The sequence below is a fragment of the Danio rerio genome, chromosome 3, assembly GCF_052040795.2.
Source record: "Danio rerio strain M-AB ecotype USA chromosome 3, GRCz13ab, whole genome shotgun sequence".
Classification (NCBI taxonomy): Eukaryota; Metazoa; Chordata; class Actinopteri; order Cypriniformes; family Danionidae; genus Danio; species Danio rerio.
In genome coordinates, this window is record NC_141023.1 from 41,275,180 (window position 1) to 41,297,760 (window position 22,581).

At 35.9% G+C, this 22,581-nt stretch overlaps 1 protein-coding gene across 4 annotated transcripts in view; it reads left to right on the plus strand.

The window, feature by feature from the left end:
- The window catches only part of card11 (caspase recruitment domain family, member 11), a 76,844-nt gene that overhangs the window by 12,258 nt on the left and 42,005 nt on the right, over positions 1-22,581 (plus strand). For all 4 annotated transcript variants that reach the window (XM_087244980.1, XM_087244981.1, XM_087244982.1 and 1 more), the window contains exons 2-3: positions 16,369-16,584; positions 19,398-19,535. In XM_087244980.1, coding sequence (XP_087101106.1) covers positions 16,383-16,584; positions 19,398-19,535 — 340 coding nt within the window. In that variant the 5' untranslated portion in view covers positions 16,369-16,382. The remainder of the gene's footprint in view (positions 1-16,368; positions 16,585-19,397; positions 19,536-22,581) is intronic.

Sequence of the window (22,581 nt, forward strand, 5' to 3'; positions counted from 1 at the left end):
TACTGTTTTATACCATTTTACAGCAGAGATTCTGTCTGGGACAAAATAAGTTTGTTGCATGTATGAAATAGATTATAAAGAATGATGAAGAGCATGCTTTTGCTTTTAATGCATCTATGTAGCAATTTTATTTACAATCACTTTTGAAAAGTGAGTCCCTGCAAAAGCTAATGCATTATGAAACACTGTATACTTTGCATTTACTGCTTCTAATCTAGCACACCCTCTTGTAATAGAATATAAATAATAAGCAGAAATGACTAAGTTGATAACTCGAGAAAACAACTTATGATATTGAGGATATTGTTATAATAATGAGAACACATTTTTTAATATGTCACGATTACAAGAAAGCAAGAAAGAAATGTATGAGAAGGACTTCTGTAGAATAGTGCTGAATAAAATTAGACATTTAAAAAATCTTTAATGTTTATATGGTAATATATTTGTCTTTGTTTGTTTACTTTCTGAAAATGTATAAGTTATTAGTAATTTACATTCGGCTGCAAAATGAATGTCAAGTAACACTATGTTCATAAGATCATTTAAAAAAAGTTCAAGCAGGAAGTGGTCTTACTGATTGAGGTCTAAATGGTTAAACTTCGGCGAGGCTTAAAGAAAGGGTTTAACCAAAAGTGAAGACTGGCAGCTTCTTGTACCCCAAATATTTCTCTCGTGTTCCTCTGTTAAGCACAGTAAGCTACAGATTGCCCAATGTCGGAGCTTTTAAAACAGCAGAAACCATACAAAGGCATTATGATGCTGAACATCTTCTCCTCCATGGTTCTCCTACCTCAGCCTTGGTTGTGTATAGCATTCTAATATAGTGTGTCTCTGCAAACATGTCTATCATTTGTGTGGGATTCTGATACATCAACTGAATCAGATTACATTTATTTCCAAATTATCCATTGTTGCCCATGAGCTTTATGGACAACATTTGTTAGTGCATGTTTTTCCATTTGTGAGCCTCTTAGCACCCGTTCTGTTTCTCCCAGGGCATTTTGTAGTTTGCTAAATAATAAAGAAAAGTGAGTAGTGCATGTTTGAAATAGCATGAGGGTGCTTTAAATGATTTTCATTATTGGGTTAAACTGTTCCTTTAAGGAAGTAGCATTCTGTTGTTCTAATGCAATGCATCCTATCTTGTTTTTAATCTGACAAAAGGGCTATATTTAGTATTCTCATCAACACAGTCTTAATTAGGTCAAATGTAAGCTTTGATCCTGGTGTTTACATTGTAAAAGTTTGTAAAATTTGTAAGTCCCCACATCAGCATTGCTGTTTCACTTTCACACAAAACAGCTTGGTGCAGTTCCTCTGAACTGTTAGCTGAAGGAGCAGGGCTGCAGCTTATTGGCTGATGAGGTTTGTGGCTTTTTCTAAAATCGGTCTTCCGCTGTCTTGGTTTTACTCTGCTCTTTAGCATAGCTAAAATCACTCAAGCAGGGTCCCACAGGGAAAGACAGCAGCGCAAAACAGAGCTGAACAACATGTAGCAGTAGCGCACAATTTCACTGTTCTTTGTTGCTCAGTGAACTTGAACAAATAACGTAAATGTTTTTTCTATTAAATAAAATATTCACAATCAGGTTTAGTATTATAAACAGAATACATATAAGAAATATATTAAATGAAAACTGACATATACCACTGTTCTGAGATTTGGGGTTAGATTAAAATAAATAATTCAGCAAACAATTAATTTAGCAAGTTTGTGTTCAATTGTTCAAAAATGTATAATGTTACAAACTGTTTTCCAATTCAAATATATGCTTTTATTGACCTTCTAATAATTAAATAGCCTGAAACGCTATATCATGCAGGAAAACTGTTAACAACATTAATAGTAAAAGGAAATGTTTCTTAACACCAAATTAGTTCATTAGAGTAATTATTGAAGGGTCATGTTTTTTATTAAATACATGCATCCTCCATGAGCATAAGACACTTACCTAAAGAAAAAATTCCAAATGTGAGATGGATAATTAATAGAAAACTGTCTGAGGTTTAAAATCTGTTTGTGCCATTGTGTGTCTGTCTCAGCGGTCAGCTCAGATTTCACAGCAGTTTTACATTATTCGGGACATGACGCAAATGAAACATGATGAACTTGCGCCATATTTCTTTACATCTACACATTCAAAATGCATGCAAAATACATACAGGATAAATTGACTGCATCATCAGCAACAACAACAACAACAACAACAACAACAACAAAATGTATAAAATAAAAATACCAAGTTATCTGTGCATCTGGACTTACAGTGAGTTTCAGACAGGAAGTCTTTTACCACTTTAACAGATGTGGATACACTAAATATTGGCCTAGGTGGAAGTTGATCTTCTTATAATCTGTATTTAAATATACTGCAGAATGAGTATCACTTCTGCTGTGCTTCTTTAAATGTGTTCCCAACATTTCTCCTTTTATGAGGCCCAGTTCAACACCTGCTGATGAAATGAGGAAGTGAAGAGCGTCTCTCTTACTCACTTGCTCCAAAATAAGTCAAGAGGAAATCTGTTCAAGGTATAAGATGGGGTGGGGGTTAAGGGGTGAAGGGGGGAGGGGGGGACTGCGTGTTTGTGTGTCTGTCATGGTGAACCGCTGTACTTGATGCTTTATTTCTGATTTGGCTGACTCACATCCTGACACGAACGCAAAGCCAGTGTGATGAATGACAGTATATCGTCGAAATCTGTTAACCAGTCTCTGAAAAATGTGAAGGGAGAAACCCATAGTTTCCCAAATAGCAGTGAGGTTATGGGCCTGCTCTTGCTGAAGAGGGGGCGTTTTTGTCGTGGGAGAATACGCCCTTACTTGCTTTCATGTCTTTACTTTTCCACTTGTTGATTTAATACAAGAAATGTTTTTAGATCATTTCAGATGCGGTTTTGGCTCATTTTTTTAAAGGTGCAGCAGGTGATTGTCATCAGAAACATTAAACAAAGTGTCTTTACATTCCAAAAGTAATGATAAAAGTAAATGATCTAAATAAATGTATATGTATTTTTATATTTTAGGTAAGGCATCAGACAAAAAAAGTTCGTGCAATTAAATATTGTCAGGCTGATATTTCCCATAATTCTGATAAGTAGCCCAAACTGTCTTTAAACAAATTTAGAACTGTACAAATTTGTTCACCTGCACACAAAAGAAAGTAGTAAAAATAAGTGCTGAATCAAAACTTTTTAAAATCCTGAATCAATATTGGAGTATTGGAGGTAATGTTAATGTTTTAAAACTCTTTTAGTCACGCAAAGCTTATATAGATTGTGTTGTTTTACGAATGGGTTATATGCACAGAAGTTTTGGTCAGCCACTGAAATCCTCCGGCGATAGATTAATGTGACTATTTTCAGTTTCATAAGTCCTTTTACAGCATTGATAATGTAGATTTTTATTTAGTTTAACAACAAAACATAAGCAAACTGCACTATTCTGACTAGCCTGCTTTACTGAGGTGAAGTTTTATATTCATATCACATTGGTTCATTTTTGAGCAATGACAACCTGTGACATGCTCCATATTGTTTACCATACTCTCAATATTCGGTCTGAAATAGCATGCAAGTATGGTTTAGTAATAAGTAGGGATGTAACGGTATCAAAATTTCACGATACAGTAATACCTTGGTATGAATGGCACAGTACGGTATTTATTGAATCATTTAAAGGAAAAACAAAACTATTGAAGAGACTCAAAAAAAGTGCTAGAATGTTCAGGTTACCTCAACACTGAACAGATCAATGACATACAAATTATCTATTTGTAAACTTTCAAACAGGAACTTAAATTATTCAATTTTAATAACAAAAAATATTAAACCATGTAAAAAAAACACCACTCGAAAGGACAAGCCATGAGTGAGATAGAGGGCTCTTGGTGGTACAAGTCAATGTCTCCATCAATCTGAGCAGTGTGCTGTGTTCTGCTGTCCCCTTGACTAAAAGAATCCCCATCATGTTAGTCGTATTCCCCGACTTGTATTTCAGCACAGTCTGGCAGTGCCTGCATACCCTTTTTTCTGTCACCTTTTCTTCTTTCTTGTTTCTTTTCAGAGAGAAACTGAAATGCTTCCACACATCTGATTTAAAACCCGCTTTAGGTTCGACCATTTTTAGTTTTTTTTCTTTGCCGCTACTAACAGCACCCTCCATTTCTGCATTACTGGATCTGTAGCGACAACAGACCGCAAAGGATTATGGCCACACCTGGGCTGATGAAAATTGTAGTTTCCGCTACCTCCCATTCGCTCCATTCGCCACCAAAAGACCTTTGTAGTCACAACCACGGTAATATTGAAAGACATTGCTATTGCGGTATGACGGTATTTACAATATTGTTACATCCCTAGTAATAAGTGTAATTCCTGCACACCGCCGGCCAACCACTAAGCATACAGTAGTCACTTTAGGAAAAAGCTTGTGAGAAAGTGAGACCAGCGAGCCTTGCATGCATGAAATATTGTGCATTATGACAAGTTTTGCTTGCTAACTACACAACTGAAAACGTGCTAGATATAACCTGGTTTTTCATTGGGAATTGTAGTATTATAAAGTACTATAAAGTTTTCTAACTGGTGAATGACATGATCTAGTGCGTCTCTTTCATCTTTAATGTGCACGTTCAAGATTTCAGGAGGCGTGGCTTTGCTCAGCAGTGTTTCAAAGATATTATGCTAAAGCATTAAGGCAGATCTCCTACTGCACCTTTTAAAAGAAGTAATTAATTATTGACTAATTACATTATTGAAGATGTATTTCAATTTTGGCTGGGGAAGTGAACACATTATTATAGCATTCATGCATTAATTCTAATTCATTCATTCATGAATTGCTCAATGGGTCACAGGAGGGGTGGGAAATCTAACAGTACTGGCTTGCAATGGAGCTCGTTACATCGTCTCAACCAATGAGAAGATTTGGAGTGGACCTCAAGAAGGGTTCACCTCAAATGCAGATCATCGTGTCACTAGCTCTAGTTTGCTCATGGAATGTTTTTTATTACAAGATAAGTTAAATTACTAGAAATTGTGATTCAGGTTTGTGAACTTCGTAGTATTTCTACAATGTACCTATATCTGCATATTGGCATTACCTTTGTATGTAATTTACTCACACAAATATTAATTTTGCTTTTGGTGTGAACATCCCCCAGAGATTATCATATTTGCAGAAGAGTCGTTTAAATTTTAATTGCTTTACAAATTACTATGTCTGAAATGTAGTCTGTAATCCTCAGCAAATAAACAAAAAATTATATTTCATTCCTTTAAATTAGAGTCAAGCATGGCCATTAGCTTTATGGAAAAAAACTTGCTTAAGCCTTTTAATAACAAACATAACATTCTTTAGTTAATCAATAGAATAACTCTACTAAACAAAGAGAAAAGCAACTTAATGCAATGTCATTCGCTTATTTCTTACTTAATTGTTTCTTAAGCTTGTGCATATGTCTGATAAATGTACAATTCTTTAATTGATTGAACAATTACTCTCTGCTCTAAATTGTTTTATACATAACTGTAGAATTTTTTGCAGTATTTAAACCAAGTACATTAAAAGAAACTGTAATTAAATTGCATATCCGGGATCATTTCTTCTTTCCTCTGACCTTAGATGGCCTTTGCCTTTGTCACTCTTAAAATGGCTTAAATTTGCAGTTCTTCCTTCCCTTTAATGCAGAAACTGTCTTTTTGGGTCTCTCACCCACTGATGTCTGATAAAATGTCTCCTGTCTGATTCGGATGGGGAAGTGAAGCCAGTTTGCGCTCACATACACAGCCATTTTTGAACCTGAGGGGTGAAAGTGAAAGGACAGATGTAGAAATGGAGTCTGGGATGATAGATCCACAGGAATATGCAAAAGCATGTGTGGGCATATCAGTGGTAATGGTTTGATTTCATTTGCAAAGGCCCATGGAGCACTGGAAAACAATGCTGGTATTATGCAACAGAAGGGGAGCGATTGCACATTCAACGTGCCTCTTGTACACAAAATGTATGCAAAGAAATTCAATATGCAGATACTTGTTAACACATTGCTGCATGATAATTTACATTTACGTCCCACTGAAAATGTGAGAGGTCACAAGCATGCAGGAATTTCTTTTTGCGGTGGGATTGAATTGGCTTACAGGTCAGAGACAGAAACAAAGTTACTCTGTATTGTCTTTTTCAAATAGACGAGACATCAAAGAATTCTTACATGAGAAATTGTCATTGTTAATCCAGTCCAGGCTTATTAGAAATTAGAAGCCTTAGCCTACATTTTTGTGAAATATAAAATATATTGCTCCAGGTACGTTTTCGTAGCACATTTCAGATGGGATCACTTATGCCGAGATCAAAATTGCATGATTGTAGCCCCGATTTTGACTCGCCGACAGGTTTTGAGAAATTGCTGACAAATGTCTGAAATAGGGCTGCAACTAACGATTATTTTAATAATCAATCTGTTGATTATTTTTTCAATTAATTGATGAATCGGATAAAAAACCAAAGAAAACCATTCACTTCCAACTTTTTATTCAAAAAAGCTCATCCCTGAGCTGTTATAATAATAATAATAATAATAATAATAATAATAATAATAATAATAATAATAATAATAATAAAATTTAAAACTAAGTAGTTTTGTCATGTTTCAATCAAAATATCTAAAACAAAAAATTTTTAAATCAAGATACATACAAGACACATGAAATAGCATAAGAAATTATGTCCTGTTTTCTGAAAAAATACCTCAAAATTAAGTGATTGTTTACTTAAAACAAGCAAAAATATTTGCCAATGGGGTAAGAAAAACAATCTTATTGAGATATAATCCAACCAAAGTTTTAAGCATCACTAAATTTTCTCATGCCATTTTTCTTGTCTAGTCTTGATTTAAGATTTTTATAGATGTGAACTAGAAATGAGATGAATTATTATTATTATTATTTTTTACAGTGCAGCTATACATGACATATTGAAAAATAAATGATCCAAAAAATCAGAGTGAATAAAAACTCTTTAGTCTTTCAATGCAAAGTAACTATAACACCGCTGCTTTACTTCTTTACTTACTCTTAGTAATTGATTTATATCAATTTAATCGATTCGTTGTTGCACCCCTAGTCTGAAATCACAGGCAAATCAGTGCTCATTCACGTGAGTAACAATCACACACTGTCAACAATGAGCAATTCAATCACAGAGAATCACAGATGAGTTACCGACACCCATGAGATATTTGGCATGCTAAATATCTGGACCTGTCGGCAATTCAAAATCATGCCTTGTGAAATATGTTCTGATGAAAAATAACATCGATGACTACTTACAGCCAATGAGAGAGCTGTATTCACTAGTATGGATACTTATGGGTTAGCGGGAGGTTGGGGAGAAGTTAATATAGCCTATTTTCAGTTTATTTGGACCTAAAAAGTGAAGGAAAAACTAGTGGAAATTTGACAGCAGCAGCCGTGTCTGTTTGACGTGTCATATGAGCAATACCACAGCTTGATCAAAAAAGAAAAAAGTTGAGGAGAAATTGCTAATTCCGTTCAAAAGCCAGGTGAGCAAAATATTCCCTACCCCACAAAAGGCTTCTTTCTCATTATTTAGTTAATAACAAAAGATTTACTACTTGACTTTGTGTTGTTTCCATGTCATTTGCCACGTTTTTGGTTGTGAGATGTAGTTTGTGGACCAAGACTATGTGTCAGCGATTCTTTCTAAAGTCATGCAATGTGAAACCACCTTTCGCAGATCCATTCTAGATTGTAAACACAGCACAGACGGAATAAAACCCCAGCATACTGTACCTGTGAACATTAGGATGTGAAAATAGGGGATACTGACTGTTTTGAGGATTGCGTAGGAGGGGCAATGGAGCCTGTAATGAGGAAATCCTGCCGTTTTTACATTTATTTCAAAGTGTTTTTATGCCTAAATAGAAGCACAGAACAGATTCACATTTAAAAAAAAGGGGCATCCCCTGGTGGTTCGGCAGTATGGGTTGCGCATAGGGAGAATCGGCTCTTTGATGTTTATTGCCACCCTTCATAGAAAGATAAAAAATACGGAAGAAATACGAGAAAATACCTTTACGGAATGATATCAGAATTGTAAAATACAGGAGAATCCCAGGAAAAACGGCAAGGTTGACAGGTATGTACCCTAGATAGCCATGCAGTGTGAAAACATCTGTGACATGACTTTGAAAATCTAGCAGTTTGAACTCTGCATTATTGTATGTTTTATTGTACGTTTCAGATATATGTCTTCTTTGCACATGTTCACAAGAAGGCCTACTGACGTAAACTCTTGCTTTAACCCAACTAATAGTGTTTTCAAAATTCAAACATGAGAGAAAAGTGCACTGTATGCCATATCATTTTACACTGATTTCAAATAGCTTTTAATCCAAATTCAAATGTTCTGCATCCCTGTACGACACTGTACAAAGTGAACTACTGAGCAAACTGAACACACCAGAATAGTTGTCCACATGGAGATAGACAGGCAAGCCAAACCTATTCAATTATAAATCTTAGACATCATAAAGGTGTCTTGTGGTATTTATTTAGTGTTGTGCAAAGAATTGCATAAAAATAATCATCTATTCATTTCTAATATGCCCCTGTAAATATCATTAGTGTGAAAGGGAACAATGGTCTTGGTGTCAAACTGCTCTGTAACTAGAAAGTGAAGTCAAACATATGCTTAAGTACATTTGTCCAATGTGATTACATTTTTCCATTGAGCCTGTATTGCATTTATTAGTTTAATCGTGATTTAGCTTCTTACAAAAATGGTGAATATCTGAGTAATCGGCTGGAATTGTATGTGCCTTGTCACTATGATACAGTGTGTGATGAGCATGTCTTATGAATGCTCCTAAACGTCTTAATATGTGTAGCGGTTGTTTCTCTGTCTGCATTGTGTTGTTGCTGTTATTAAAGAAAGAAATCCCACTTAGATCTGGTCGTGCCAAGGTGATTTTTAAATTGCTCTCCTCCAGACAATTCACTGTCGATCTGTATGATAAAATAAATTACCAGGCAATCACTCTGCAACAGTTGAGAGTCTTTTTAGCCTCTCCTCTCAAAAGACATTGCTGGAAAGAGCACAAGCTCTCAATTTACACTCACACTTACTGTACAACATACATAAACAAGAAATGTATACTATCACACATTGCAAATAGAAATACTAGTAAAAATAATAATAATACTAATAATAATAAAATAATTATCTTCCTTAGATAAAAATATATTAATAGTTATAATTCAGAACAGCATTACAGAACAGAATTAGGATTTAGGATTAGATATCAATTAACATACCTGTTTGATAAAACAAATTACCAGACAATCGCTCTCATTCTGTAAGTGTCAGGTAATCACACAGCTAATAAATTCTAAGCACATAATAATGCAATGTACATCATGTTCACATATTACAAAACATCTTTAGTGTGCTTACTAAAAGATATTTACACATACATATATATTTATACATATTCACCCATTTATATATAAAAACACACATTTATATGTTAACTCATGCATTGATTCCATTGAATTGACAGAAAATAGGTATGGATTTGTGTTTCAAATAAATTATGTTACTTTGAACGTGAAGATTTTTTATATTATGCTTAATCATTATATCATTGTCCAGAACTTTCTAATTTACAGTTTTTTTTTTTGTTTTTTTTGGGGGGGACAATCTGGCCAACCCTATCTGAATTGATAAACGGAAACCCATCTGAAGCCCTGACAGAGGTTGAACAGTTGCTAATTTTTCCTAAGCTTTTAACTACAAAAATACTTCACTATAATCCTTTGTGTTCCAACTTCATGTACCATTCCTCATGACGTCACAACCTTTGATTAATGAGCACATCTTGTGGTTGTTCACCACAGTGATGAATTGATTGTTATTTACGTCAAAGCTTTTGTCCAAACTACTTTGGAAATGTAAGCAACTGTTGTCAACTTTGATAAAAATTAAGATAATCTGGAGATGGGGCAGCAAGGTGACTCAGTGGTTAGCACTGTTGCCTCACAGCAAGAAGGTTGCCATAGTGTGTGTGTGTGTGTGTGTGCGCGAATGTGAGAGTGTATGGGTGTTTCCCAATACTGGGTTGTGGCTGGAAGGGCATCTACTGCGTAATTTATGCCGGAATAGTTGGTGGTTCATTCCTCTGTGGCTACCCCTGATAAATAAGAGACTAAGCCAAAAGAAAATTAATTAATTAGTTAATTGATCTTTAGATATTTACTAATATTTATCTGAGAAATTTTAGATTTAGTTTTGTTTTTTGTTTTTTTGTTTACAAAACATATTTTGGCACTTTTTTTATAGATTTGTAATTTTTTGGGGGAGATTTTGGAGTTAAACTTTTTTTTTTTTTTGAAAGTTACTTTCAAAATTTAGTGATTGCATTTGAAATTTCTAAACTGTAAACACAAATGTCATTGTTTTTGTCTCCCTTCTTATAAGAAAAACTTTTTTTTAGGTCCGTGCTCCACAGTATTCAAAATGTCTCACATGACCCTAAAGACTGAAGAAACAATGCTGAACATGGACTTTGCTATCCCAGCATATAATTACATTTTAAAACCCTGTTTTTGATGAGCATAATAGGCTTCTTTCCAAACAACAACAAAATAAACATTTTACCAATCCCAAACGTTTGAATACTAATGCAAGTAAGGCAGTAGATTGAAGTGTTTTCTAAAGCATTAACAATGGCAAAAAGAACCAATCAGCATTGAGCTTGAGCCAACATCGATTAACATTAACATTAGTCAATTTCTGCTATTAAAAATACAGTCATTAAAAACACAGGCTAAAACAAATGATTTAAAAATTGTAAAAAAAAAAACAAATAGACATGCAGGATGAAGATGAACATTTCATTTAGTCTAAGACCCAATGACACAGGATATATTCCTCTATGCTACTTTTATAATTGGAGTATGTGCATCAAAAATGCAAGATTTCATCATTCATTTGAGAAATGTACTCTTACTACTTCTGGATTACATTTGAATTACTTTTGACCTACTTTTAGTTTTCTTTTTATTACTTATTTTAAATATTTATATATATATTTTTATCTCAAATTAATTTACTTGTGATTTAAACAGCTCTTCTTTATTGTAAATGTTCAAAACATTATGATATTCATGGTTTTTCCTTCGGCTTAGTCTCTTTTAATCAGGGGTCGCCACAGCGGAATGAACCGCCAACTTATCCAGCATATATTTTACACAGCGGATGCCTTTCCAGTCAAGACCCAACACTGGGAAATGCAATATTTCATCATTTTCACCCTTAATTTGTTGGACATTTATATTTATTAAAAAATCTTTGATGACTATTTACATCCACATATTTACAAAACTCTCAAACCTCATTTATTTTTAATAATAATTTTATGATAAAGAACTTAATAATGGATATTGTATACTCCCCAAAAATAACTTGATGATTAAAAGTTCTGGTAGGTCTGAATCATAAAAAAAACCCAGAAATGTGCGCACATCTAAAAATCTCGAAGGCAGGTGCTCGGTCAAAAATAGACACAGTAGAAAAAGATCAAAAGAAAATCGCCACACTGCCACTTTAGCTCTCAAAAGTCCTTTAATATCACTCACAACATTTTGACCTACATGGTTTTCATCAGGTGAAAGGTCGGAATTACGTCTGAATGTATAACAATGTCCAAAAATCTATTAAAATGGTCCTCAAGTGTGTTAGTTCCTTGGTTGAGTTGACTGACCTGGTCTGCTGGATCGATTGTGTAGCTGAGTCTTCTGTAACGTGAAGTGACGCTATACAGGTAACAACAGGGGTGCGGATTCAAATGCAGGATTTATTAAACACAGCAGTCAGGCAAGCAACGGTCAACACAAGGGCAAACAGATGTAACAGGCAAATCCAGAGTCGTAGTCAAATCGAGATTGTAATCAATCAGGATTAGGAACCGGTTGTGTGTGTGTGGTGCATGACTGGATATTGTAGTATATATTGTAGTCCATAAATGGTGGTTGAAGATCTTAACACTTACACTCCTCAAAATCACTGCACTATTTAATATTTGCACATTTTAAATTGTACATATTCATTTCACTTTATTGCACTAGATCATCTTGAATTGTACATATCCACTGCACACATTTGAAATTATGTTCATATCTATTTGCATATACCTGATTATTAATAGCAATCTGTACATATATTCATCTATTGTAGATCTTTGTTCATAGTCAGTACAACCTGTATGTTTATAGCACAACCATCTGTAAATTTCATCATAGTTTTTTTCCATAATTACACTTATAACTTATATCTACAGTATATCCTGCACTTGCTGCTGTTGCACTCCTGGTTAAACCTAAACAGCATTTCGTTGCCTTGAATCTAAAAAGCTTGCCTGAAAGTCGCATCTAATCTTGAAAGTTAAAGTATAATCTAATGCTTACCATGTACTATCCCTTTAAGATACTAACATCTGTTCCTTGCTTCTTATTCTTAATTCTTTTGGTGGTATGGTGAGTTAAAGAGGTGGATTGGGTGTTAAAACCATGGCTCTGTCTATTGCAATTAATAAACCTTTAAATATATGATTCAACTAAGAAATTAACAATTTTAATAAATGCGCCTTCTCACTTTGAGGGCTTTATTACACTTGATTTAATGCATTTCAATTAAATGTTGATTTCAGTATTTTTAAATCTGTGAATTGGACTCTCTATAGCCTATATCAGCATTTTATTGACCATCTGCTCTCGGCATCCATGAGGTCCAGCCATTAATCACTATGCTGCAGTCTGTGAAGCAGGTAAACCGTTCATTCACATGTGTACGTGAGTGTCTGCTAGACCATCATCTCAGTTCTGCAATAGTGCGGAGCGGCTGTTTTCTGCGTATCAGTTCTCTGTTGTGACATCTTTACAGCCAGTGTCCACTGTGTTAAAAAAAGACATGGTTTGTTACACCTCTATGAAATGAGGCAGAGTGTGGTAGCACGCAGAAGCAGGCTCACCGCAGGACAGAAATGCGTCAGGATGTGGCACAGATGCAGGTCACTCTCACATCAATGGCACTTTATTGTTTACATTCTGTTGGAGATGTTTACAGGCAACAACTGGGTAGTGAAGGTGTAGCAGTGTGAAAGTCATTTCAAAATTGTGGAAACACTAATTGTCTTTAGGCTTCTGCTGATATAATGTTGTATATTTGTATATTAACTGACAATACTTTTACCATAGTTTTTGGGATTATCAAGATAATGAACTAAGCTGCAAAAATATTACTTCATCAGGTGCTGTATTACAACAACAACAACAAAAATGACATGTTCAGAGTAAATAAAATAGTCAAACAAATCAATTTACTAAAGTTATTAGATATTAACTCAATTTAATAGAACAATTATGTCTTATGGCAGGGGTGTCAAAACTCACTCTTAGAGGGCTGGTGTCCTGGTGAGTTTAGCTTCAACTTGCTTCAATACACCTGCCAGGAAGTTTCTAGTACAGTGGTTCTCAAACTTTTATCATCAAGTCCCACCTCAGAAAAAAATGTTTCTCCAAGTACCACCAACATGAGCAGTATTGAAATACAGTAGCGTAGTAGGCCCAATAAAGCAGCTACAACTCTTCACAGTTAAAAAAAAAAAAACGTGGCAGATTACCTCAGAAATATAGGCTATATGTCATATATGGCACATTATATCCATCATTTTTGATAAATTTTGAAATGTGTGTAGCATGTACATGACATATTTCATTCCTCCGCGTACCACTAAAGGAAGCCTGCGTACCACTTGTGGTACACGTACCACAGTTTGAGAACCACTGTTCTAGTATATGAAGTAAGAGCTTGATTAGCTGGTTCAGCTGTGTTTGATTAGGGTTGGAGCTAAACTCTATGGGACACCGGCCATCTAGAACCGGATTTGGACACCTCTGTCCTTATGATAATGTGTTATTATTCAATAAATAAGAAATGAACATCACCTAAGATTCATAAATGCATTCATAGTTTTCATTATATTTACAACAGTTTAATTAACTGTTAACAAATGGAACCAACTTAACAGAGTTAATGAGCAAAAGGCTTATAAATAGTCAGAATTTTCAGTGTCGTAGGCCAGATTAACATGTGAAAATGTTCACGGTTGAAAATAAATCGCCTGTATTAGTTTTCAAGGATTTGTTGCTTTAGTGAACATTCATTCCAATATTCATTCATTTTCTTGTCGGCTTAGTCCCTTTATTAATCCGGGGTCACCACAGCGGAATGAACCGCCAACTTATCCAGCAAGTTTTTACGCAGCAGATGCCCTTCCAGCCGCAACCCATCTCTGGGAAACATCCACACACACATTCACACACACTCATACAATACGGACAATTTAGCCTACCCAATTCACCTGTACCGCATGTCTTTGGACTGTGGGGGAAACCGGAGGACCCGGAGGAAACCCACACGAACGCAGGGAGAACATGCAAACTCCACACAGAAACGCCAAAGCGACCCAGCGACCTTCTTGCTGTGAGGCGACAGCACTACCTACTGCGCCACTGCTTCGCCCTATTCCATTTCAATATAACAGTTTAAATGATAAATAATTATTCATGGTATTTTAAAGTGATATCAATATTTTGCTGGATTATTTTCACAATATATTGATTTATTAAATATCGCCATGGCTAATCATTGTAAATTAAATCTTTTACATTTGCAATTGTCAGTTTGATGACATGGTTGTATGATTTTTTTGTGTATTACGATATATGTGCAACATTTGCACTAATTATCCAGTTTTTAAAAACTCTGTAATTTGAGTGAAACAGATGAGTAAAAAAAGTAGTGTGATGTGTTCAGCATGTTCAGTGGACTGTTGTTTACCAACATGCCTATTGTTCAGCTGACAAAAATAGTTATAGAAACATCTGGAAACATTTTGGAAACATGTGAGGAACAAAGTATGTGTGATCCACATTTTATAGATATTAAAGGTTTCATGAGCTTTTTACACCTTTTAACTGCCTTTGAGCTTGAAAAAGCTCTCTTTGGTATATCAGGCACAAGTGTAGTCATGAGATTTCTTGCTGGAATGTACACAGGGCACAACAAAATCTCTAATTGAAATAACTCAGATAGTTGAGTTGAGTCTTCCTGTTCAAGATACACTGTGTTGCTGATCTAAATTACAGATACACATACCTTTTTTCCATATTTTTCATACATAGATAAAATCAACACTATGGCTATGTTTACATTGCTGCCCCATGTGGCCCAAATCAATATTTTATGGCCATATGTGACCTGTTTTTGTCCTCAGAGTGTAAAGAGTACAAAACTGCATATAATCTGGTCTTTTTAATTTCAATTTGTACCACTTTTATATCTTACTTACTCACTATCTTTCCATTGATGAGTTCACTGCACCGGTGTGGTCGGTCTCGGCTGGTTTCTGGAGCGAGCAATCACAGTGGTGTGGTTAGACCATTCAAAGTCAGAAAGAGTTGCGCGTCATGTTTTTAATCACATTAAAACACTCATTTTAGGTTTCAGACATGTAAATACACATTAGTACTAGGAAAGCCATTATTTGTAGAAACTAAAATGCACTGCTGTCTGCCAAAGCGACATTAATAATCATATTTAACATCATTTGACAACATGCTTTATAGAGTGGGGATCTTATTCTGGACTTTACAACTTCATCCAATTCTGATTCTGGGGGTCATGATCCAATTCCAAAATGATTCTTAAAATAACATTTTCTTACATCTTTTGCTGTACATTTAAATCTTCACAATTTTACATTTACACCAGAATTAGATTTTCTATGTTTGTGTTTATTGAATGGAATCTCTGTATGATATTATTGCCATCTTGATGTTTTAAAAATGTATTAAATACTTTTTTTTTTTGGGATGAACAAGCTCTGAATGTAACATTAATTCACCAGATTACAAAAAGCCATTATGAAAAACAGTCATATTCCATATAAATTATATTCCATATAAATTCCACCTAGCCGTGCTGCATTTCCGATAACCATGCATCCCTGATTATATTTTATTTTTAAAAGTTCCAAACACAACAATCTGGAAAACGATGCACGAACGAATCACTCGCTTTAGAACCTAAAACTGCATGAAGAAAGTAAATAAGGTCATGTCGACTTTAAAACATTGCTATCACAGCTCAATAGACACATCTATCATTGTGCATGCAACAACAAGATTGCATTTTTTTTTAATCTGGTGTGCTGTCAATGCTGCGAGTGTGAAAGGAGTGTCGAAATAGCATCTTTTATTTTCTCTGTCATTCTCATCTTACAGAGGCCTCTGCAGAAATGGACAACGGAGGCTCAATGAGCATGCTGGACTACGGAGAGACCTTGTGGGAAAACGCTGAGAAGAACCGGTACATCTTGTGCCGTTTCATCAACCCCAACAAGCTGACCTCATACCTGCGCCAATGCAAGGTCATCGATGAACAAGACGAAGACGAAGTGCTCAACTCTCGCCTGCTGGAGTCCAAAGTCAACCGCGCAGGTATTACTCAACGTTTTCCTATATATGCTTATGAACTGTAGCATTGCTAATGATGTGATACGGGATGCGCTCAATGCTTGGATTGGCTCTCGAAGTCAGAGTGCAGGAACATCAACATTCATAGATGCAAGTGGCAGAAAATACTGTCACTATGGAATATGGAAATGCAAATGCGAAAACATTTACATGTAAATCCTGTCATCAATCAGTTACTCGGTCACCCCATCTTTCACTGTGTTTTTCCAGTGGTGTAATGCGATGATGAATGGACGCTTTTAATCCTGTGAGCCGCCACCGCTGTAGTTTTTCTTTCCCGGCGACTCCTTCCTGAACCTCCGTATCATTTTTCAACATCCGAACGGCCACAGGCAAAACGGATGACAGGGATTTCGGCCGAGCAGCTTGCTAAAGTCGGCGCTGTTTGTTTGTCACAAAGCAGCACATCAAAATGCTTGTTTACCACGACTGGGATTTTCACAGCCCCCTAATGATTCTCCGTTCCCTCTGGGACTGGCTGCTTGGCATGTAATACAGAAGATCTTTCAAGTGCTTTCTGTGCCATGAGTTTCACTTGTGAATTAAAGTACAATGCAGCATTTTTATCAAAGACAATTCTGGACATTCCTGCTTTTTGATATTCAGCAGTGTAACAGAATAGCAGCCAGTCATCATTCAATACCAATTAGTCAACAAGAAAGTTGTTTGACCACACCAGTTGCAGCATTACTACAGTGTAAGACACAGCGAGTTTGATTACAAATCAAAGCCGATTGGAAGCTCTGTACTGCGGGTGAAGTTTTCTTTGCAAGCACATACATGTACATGTGTCTGACTGAACTAACTAAGGACTTAGTGTTATTTCATCTATCAAATTTATTGAAACACATTTGTCATTTCAAGAATGCAAGTTATTAATAATCCAACACAGGCTCATTGTGAACATGTAGCCCAAATACATTTCTTGAGATCGCGAATTATGTAGCCAGAGGTACGTCATTTCATCTTTAAAATAAACGCTACATAATTTTTTTGGCAATTACCAACTGACCGCTTACCTCCGTATGAATGGCTTTTCCGCTGTTACCAGTTTTACTTATGGCTCGCCATGTACGTTGGAGGACTTGATATGCAGAGCCAAGTCGAACGTGACAACAGGGTTCAGGTCCTGTGAAGAACAGTTCCAGAAAGCAGGTAAATAAAAAAAAAAGGCAAAAACATAAAAAAAAAACAAGTAAATAACGGTGAGAATGTGGTAAGATCTGAAAATGTGGTAAAAATCAGGCGGCCGTGTTGGCTTTTTTTTTTTGATTGCTTTTTAAAACATTGTCGGTTGGGTTTAGGGAAGTGTGTGGGCGCTGATCAATCAGTTATTTCGAAAACACTATTGGTTGGGTTTAGGGAAGGAGGAGGTGGGGTAATCGATCGGTCAGTCAATTAGTCAGTAAATCAGTCAGTCAGTCGACAGCAGCCTCTTGTGGATGTACATGAGAACAGCAGGCGCGAATGGCACTCACGAAAGAAATTTGAGATCTGAAAAAGCATACACAGCAGCCTCTGGTGGAATTCTGAAAAGAAAAACTGCAAAAAGATGCATCTCCCGGGATGTCTTTCGCTCTCTCTAAGATGTATACTGTGGTACGTTTGCATAATGAGCCTGGGTTAAAAAAAATCACGAGGGAAAAAATACTACCTTTTCTAATTTCCATATATTGTGATGTATGTCTTGAGTGAAATAGAGAAAAGTAGTGAGTCTTATAGCTTGAATTGTTAAAAAAATGTATAACAATTAATTATTTAAAAAAAAAATAGTGTTTCTTTGGTGATAAAGTGATAAGGACATTTCACCATTAAAGTAACAAACAAATATATAAGAATATATATGAAATATATAGGAATATATTAGGATTTAAATCATTTAAAAATTATAATATAATTTATAATAATTTGAAGGTAAGAATTATCCCAAACCTGATTAAAATAAGCAAATAAAATTTTTAATGAAGTATTTATTCATTCATTCATTTTCTTTTCGGCTTAGTCCCTTTCTTAATCTGGGTTCGCCACAGTGGATTGAACTGCCAACTTGTCCAGCGCATTTGACACAGCGGATGCCATTCCAACTGCTAAACTCTCATACACTCTCATTTACACACATAAACTAAAGCCAATTTAGCTTAACCAATTTACCTATAGCGCATGTCTGTGGGGTAAACCGGAGCACCCGGAGGAAACCCACGCCAACACAGCAAGAACATGCAAACTCCACACAGAAATGACAACTGACCCAACCGAGGCTCGAACCAGCGACCTTCTTGCTGTGAGACGACAGCACTACCCACTGCGCCACCGTGCCACCCACTTTGAAGACTTTTTTATTAAATGAAGTAAATATATGTGAAAATAAATAATTACATACATAAATAAATACATACATACATTATAATGATTAGAAAATGCAGTATTGTTGCAGTAGTATAGAAATCTATTATTTTCCAAGAATGGGGGATTATAATCATATTTGGGAACAATCATATTGGGGAACATTGCAAACAAAACACCCTAATTTTATTGATTTGATGTTTTTTGGAAAAGCTAAATTTAGTGATATACAATTTTGCTAATTTTACTTTTGACTTGATTGGCATTTATTTTTTTAACTGACATGACATGAAAAAAACCTACAGTACATATTTAATTAAATTAAAAGCGACTTCAATTTTGTCGAACATGTACTATATAAAGTACCTTAATAAAGTCGACATTAAGACATTACTCTGTATACTTTTTTAGTTTTGCTTGTGGTTTTGTTTCAGGCCGGCTGCTGGATATCCTGCACACGAAGGGAGAGCGAGGCTATGTGGTTTTTCTGGAGAGTCTTGAGTTGTATTACCCTGACCTCTACAAACTGGTCACGGGGAAGGAGCCGACACGCAGATGCTCCACTATAGTCGGTGAGACACTTTTAAATTAAAATACTGCACATATAAAAGATCTATGACCATGTTTTAAAATTGTTTGTTGCCTTGCACCTGCTTCTCCTGTGGGATGAGTATCTGCAATAAATCCCATTTCCAAATCCCATTTTAAGCAGTTGCTTCTAATAATAATTAATACATATAATAAATAAATAAATAAATAAATAATAATATGTAAGCACCTTGGTGGTACACTAATAGTATCAGAAGGTGCTATATAATTACCATACTCGTACAATATAACATATAATTGACATATCAAGTATACTACAGTGCAGCCGGAAAGTATTCATATCGCTTCACTTTTTTCACAATCTTTAATGTTACAGTCTTATTCCTAAATGTATTTAATTCATTTATTTCCTCAAAATTCTACAGACAATAGCCCATAATGAAAGTGTGAAAAAAGATTTTTTGAAATTGTTGCAAATTTATTAAACATAAAAAACCTGAAAAAACACATGCGTATAAGTATTCACAGCCTATGCTCAATACGTTGTTGATGCACCAGTGGCTGCAATTACAGCCTCAAGTCTTTTTGAATATGATGCCACAAGCTTGGCACACCTGTCTTTAGGTGTTTTGCTGTACCTCTCAAGCTCTATTAGGTTGGATGGGAAGCGACGGTGTACAGCCATTTTCAGATCTCTCCAAAAATAAGATTTAGGTCTGGGTTCTGGCTGGGCCACTCAAGGACATTCACCAAGTTGTTGTGAAGCCACTCCATTGATATTTTAGTGGTGTGCTTTGAGTCATTGTCCTGCTGGACGATGAACCGTCGCCCCAGTCTGAGGTCAAAAGCACTCTGAAGCAGGTTTTCATTCAGCATGTCTCTGTACATTGGTGCATTCTTCTTTCCCTCCATTCTGACTAGTCTTCCAGTTCCTGCTGCTGAAAAACATCACCACAGCATGATGCTACCACCACCATGCTTCACTGTAGGGATGGTATTAGTCTAGTGATAAGCGGTGCCTGGTTTTCTCCGAACGTAATGCCTGGCATTCACTCCAAAGAGTTAAATTTTAGTCTCGTCAGACTAGAAAATTTTGTTTCTTATGGTCTGAGAGTCCTTCAGATACCTTCTGGAAAATTAGAGGCGGTAAGTGGCTTCCGTCTGGTTAATCTACCACACAGGCCTGATTGGTGGATTGCTGCACAGATAGTTGTTCTTCTGTAAGGCTCTCCTCTCCACTGGAGCTCAGACAGAGTGACCATTGGGTTATTGATCATCTCCCTAACTAAAGCCCTTCTCCCCCGATCACTGAGCTTAGAGGGCCGGCCAGCTCTAGGAAGAGTCCTGGTGGTTCCAAACATCTTCCATTTACGGATGATGAAGGCCACTGTGCTCATTGGAACTTTCAGAGCAGCAGAAATTTTTGTGCCTTGAGACAATCCTGTCTCGGAGATCTACAGACAATTCTTTTGTCTTCATGCTTGGTTTGTGCTTTGACATGCAATATCAACCCTTGGACCTTATATAGACAGGTGTAAGCCTTTTCAAGTCATGTCTAATCAACTGAGTTTACCACAGGTGAACTCCAATTAAGCTGCTGAAACATCTCAAGAATGAGCAGTGAAAACAAAATGTACCTTAGCTCAATTTAGAGCTTCACAGCAAAGGCTGTCAATAATTATGTACATGTGATTTTTCAGGTTTTTTATTTTTAATAGATTTGCAACAATTAAAAAAATAAAAAATAAATATAAATATATATATATATAAATATATACATATTGTCATTATGGGGTATTGTGTGTAGAATTTTGAGAAAATAAATGAATTTAATTTATTTTGGAATAAGGCTGTAATATAAAATTGAAGCACTATGAATACCTTCCGGATACACTGTATATGGTGTTATTGGTGCTTTTTTCAGTTCCCACTTCTTATAGCTATTAATATAAATAAGAACTAGTTCTCAATTACACTGACTGGTCAAACAGAGGTTATAATCATATACTACTATGTACTAACATCGGTAAATGAATGATTTGTGTTCATATTGTGTTGCAAGATTAGGGTTAGGGATAGGCTTGGTGGTATGGTTAGGTTTATGGGTGGGTAAAGTGTAAAGCAGGGGTCTCAAACTCGCGGCCCGCGGGCCACTTGCGGCCCTCAGTGCAATACTTTTTTCCCTAGGACTTCAATAAGTCAAAGTACAGGTCTAGACTTAATGATGATCATCTTCAAGCCATACTGAGGGTCTCAACTGCTTCCGCTCTAAAGCCAAATGTGGTTCAGATTTGTGAGAGGAAGCGCTGTCAAGTCTCTGGCAGCAAAGAGTAGGCAAAAGATGCCATGTTCAGAAGAACTGTTCATAATCTTCACTCAATGTTCTATTAATGTTCAGGACACTTCATGTTCAGAAGAAATAATTAAAACTGTTAATAATGACATTTGAGGACTTTTTTTTTGTGAAATCCCTTATGCGGCCCAGCCTCACCCAGACTTTGCCTCCTGCGGCCCCCAGGTAAATTGAGTTTGAGACCCCTGGTGTAAAGGATAGGTTAATGGGGTAGTCATATGTAATTAAATAAAATATTTACAGCGGTAACTGCGTGCAGATCTTTAAAATATCGGTTCAAAATAAAACCTGTATGTACACAATAAGTGCATTGCACCAAATGATCCATGTAAGCACATGGTAGTTAAAGTCACTTGATATAAGGTGGTACACCTATTTCTCATTTACACTGAGCGGTAAGGTTCAGCATAGTACAGTACAGTATGGTTCACCTCGATCAGGCTTTCATTTCCACTGTCACTAGTATTCTTAGTTGGTAGGCATGGTGTGCACCAGAGAGTTGCAATCAACGTCATCCACATATCGTACAGTATCTTTTGCATACTAAAGTTCATTATTTCAAACGTAGACACACGCAAATAGAGTGGGGAAGCAGTTCCCTTCACATTTCCATGCTTTATTACACGTGGCATGCAAATGGTCTGGTAAACAACGGCGGACTTACAGCAGATCTCGCTTCTTGACATGTGGCTGTTTGTCACAATAAGAGACAAGCT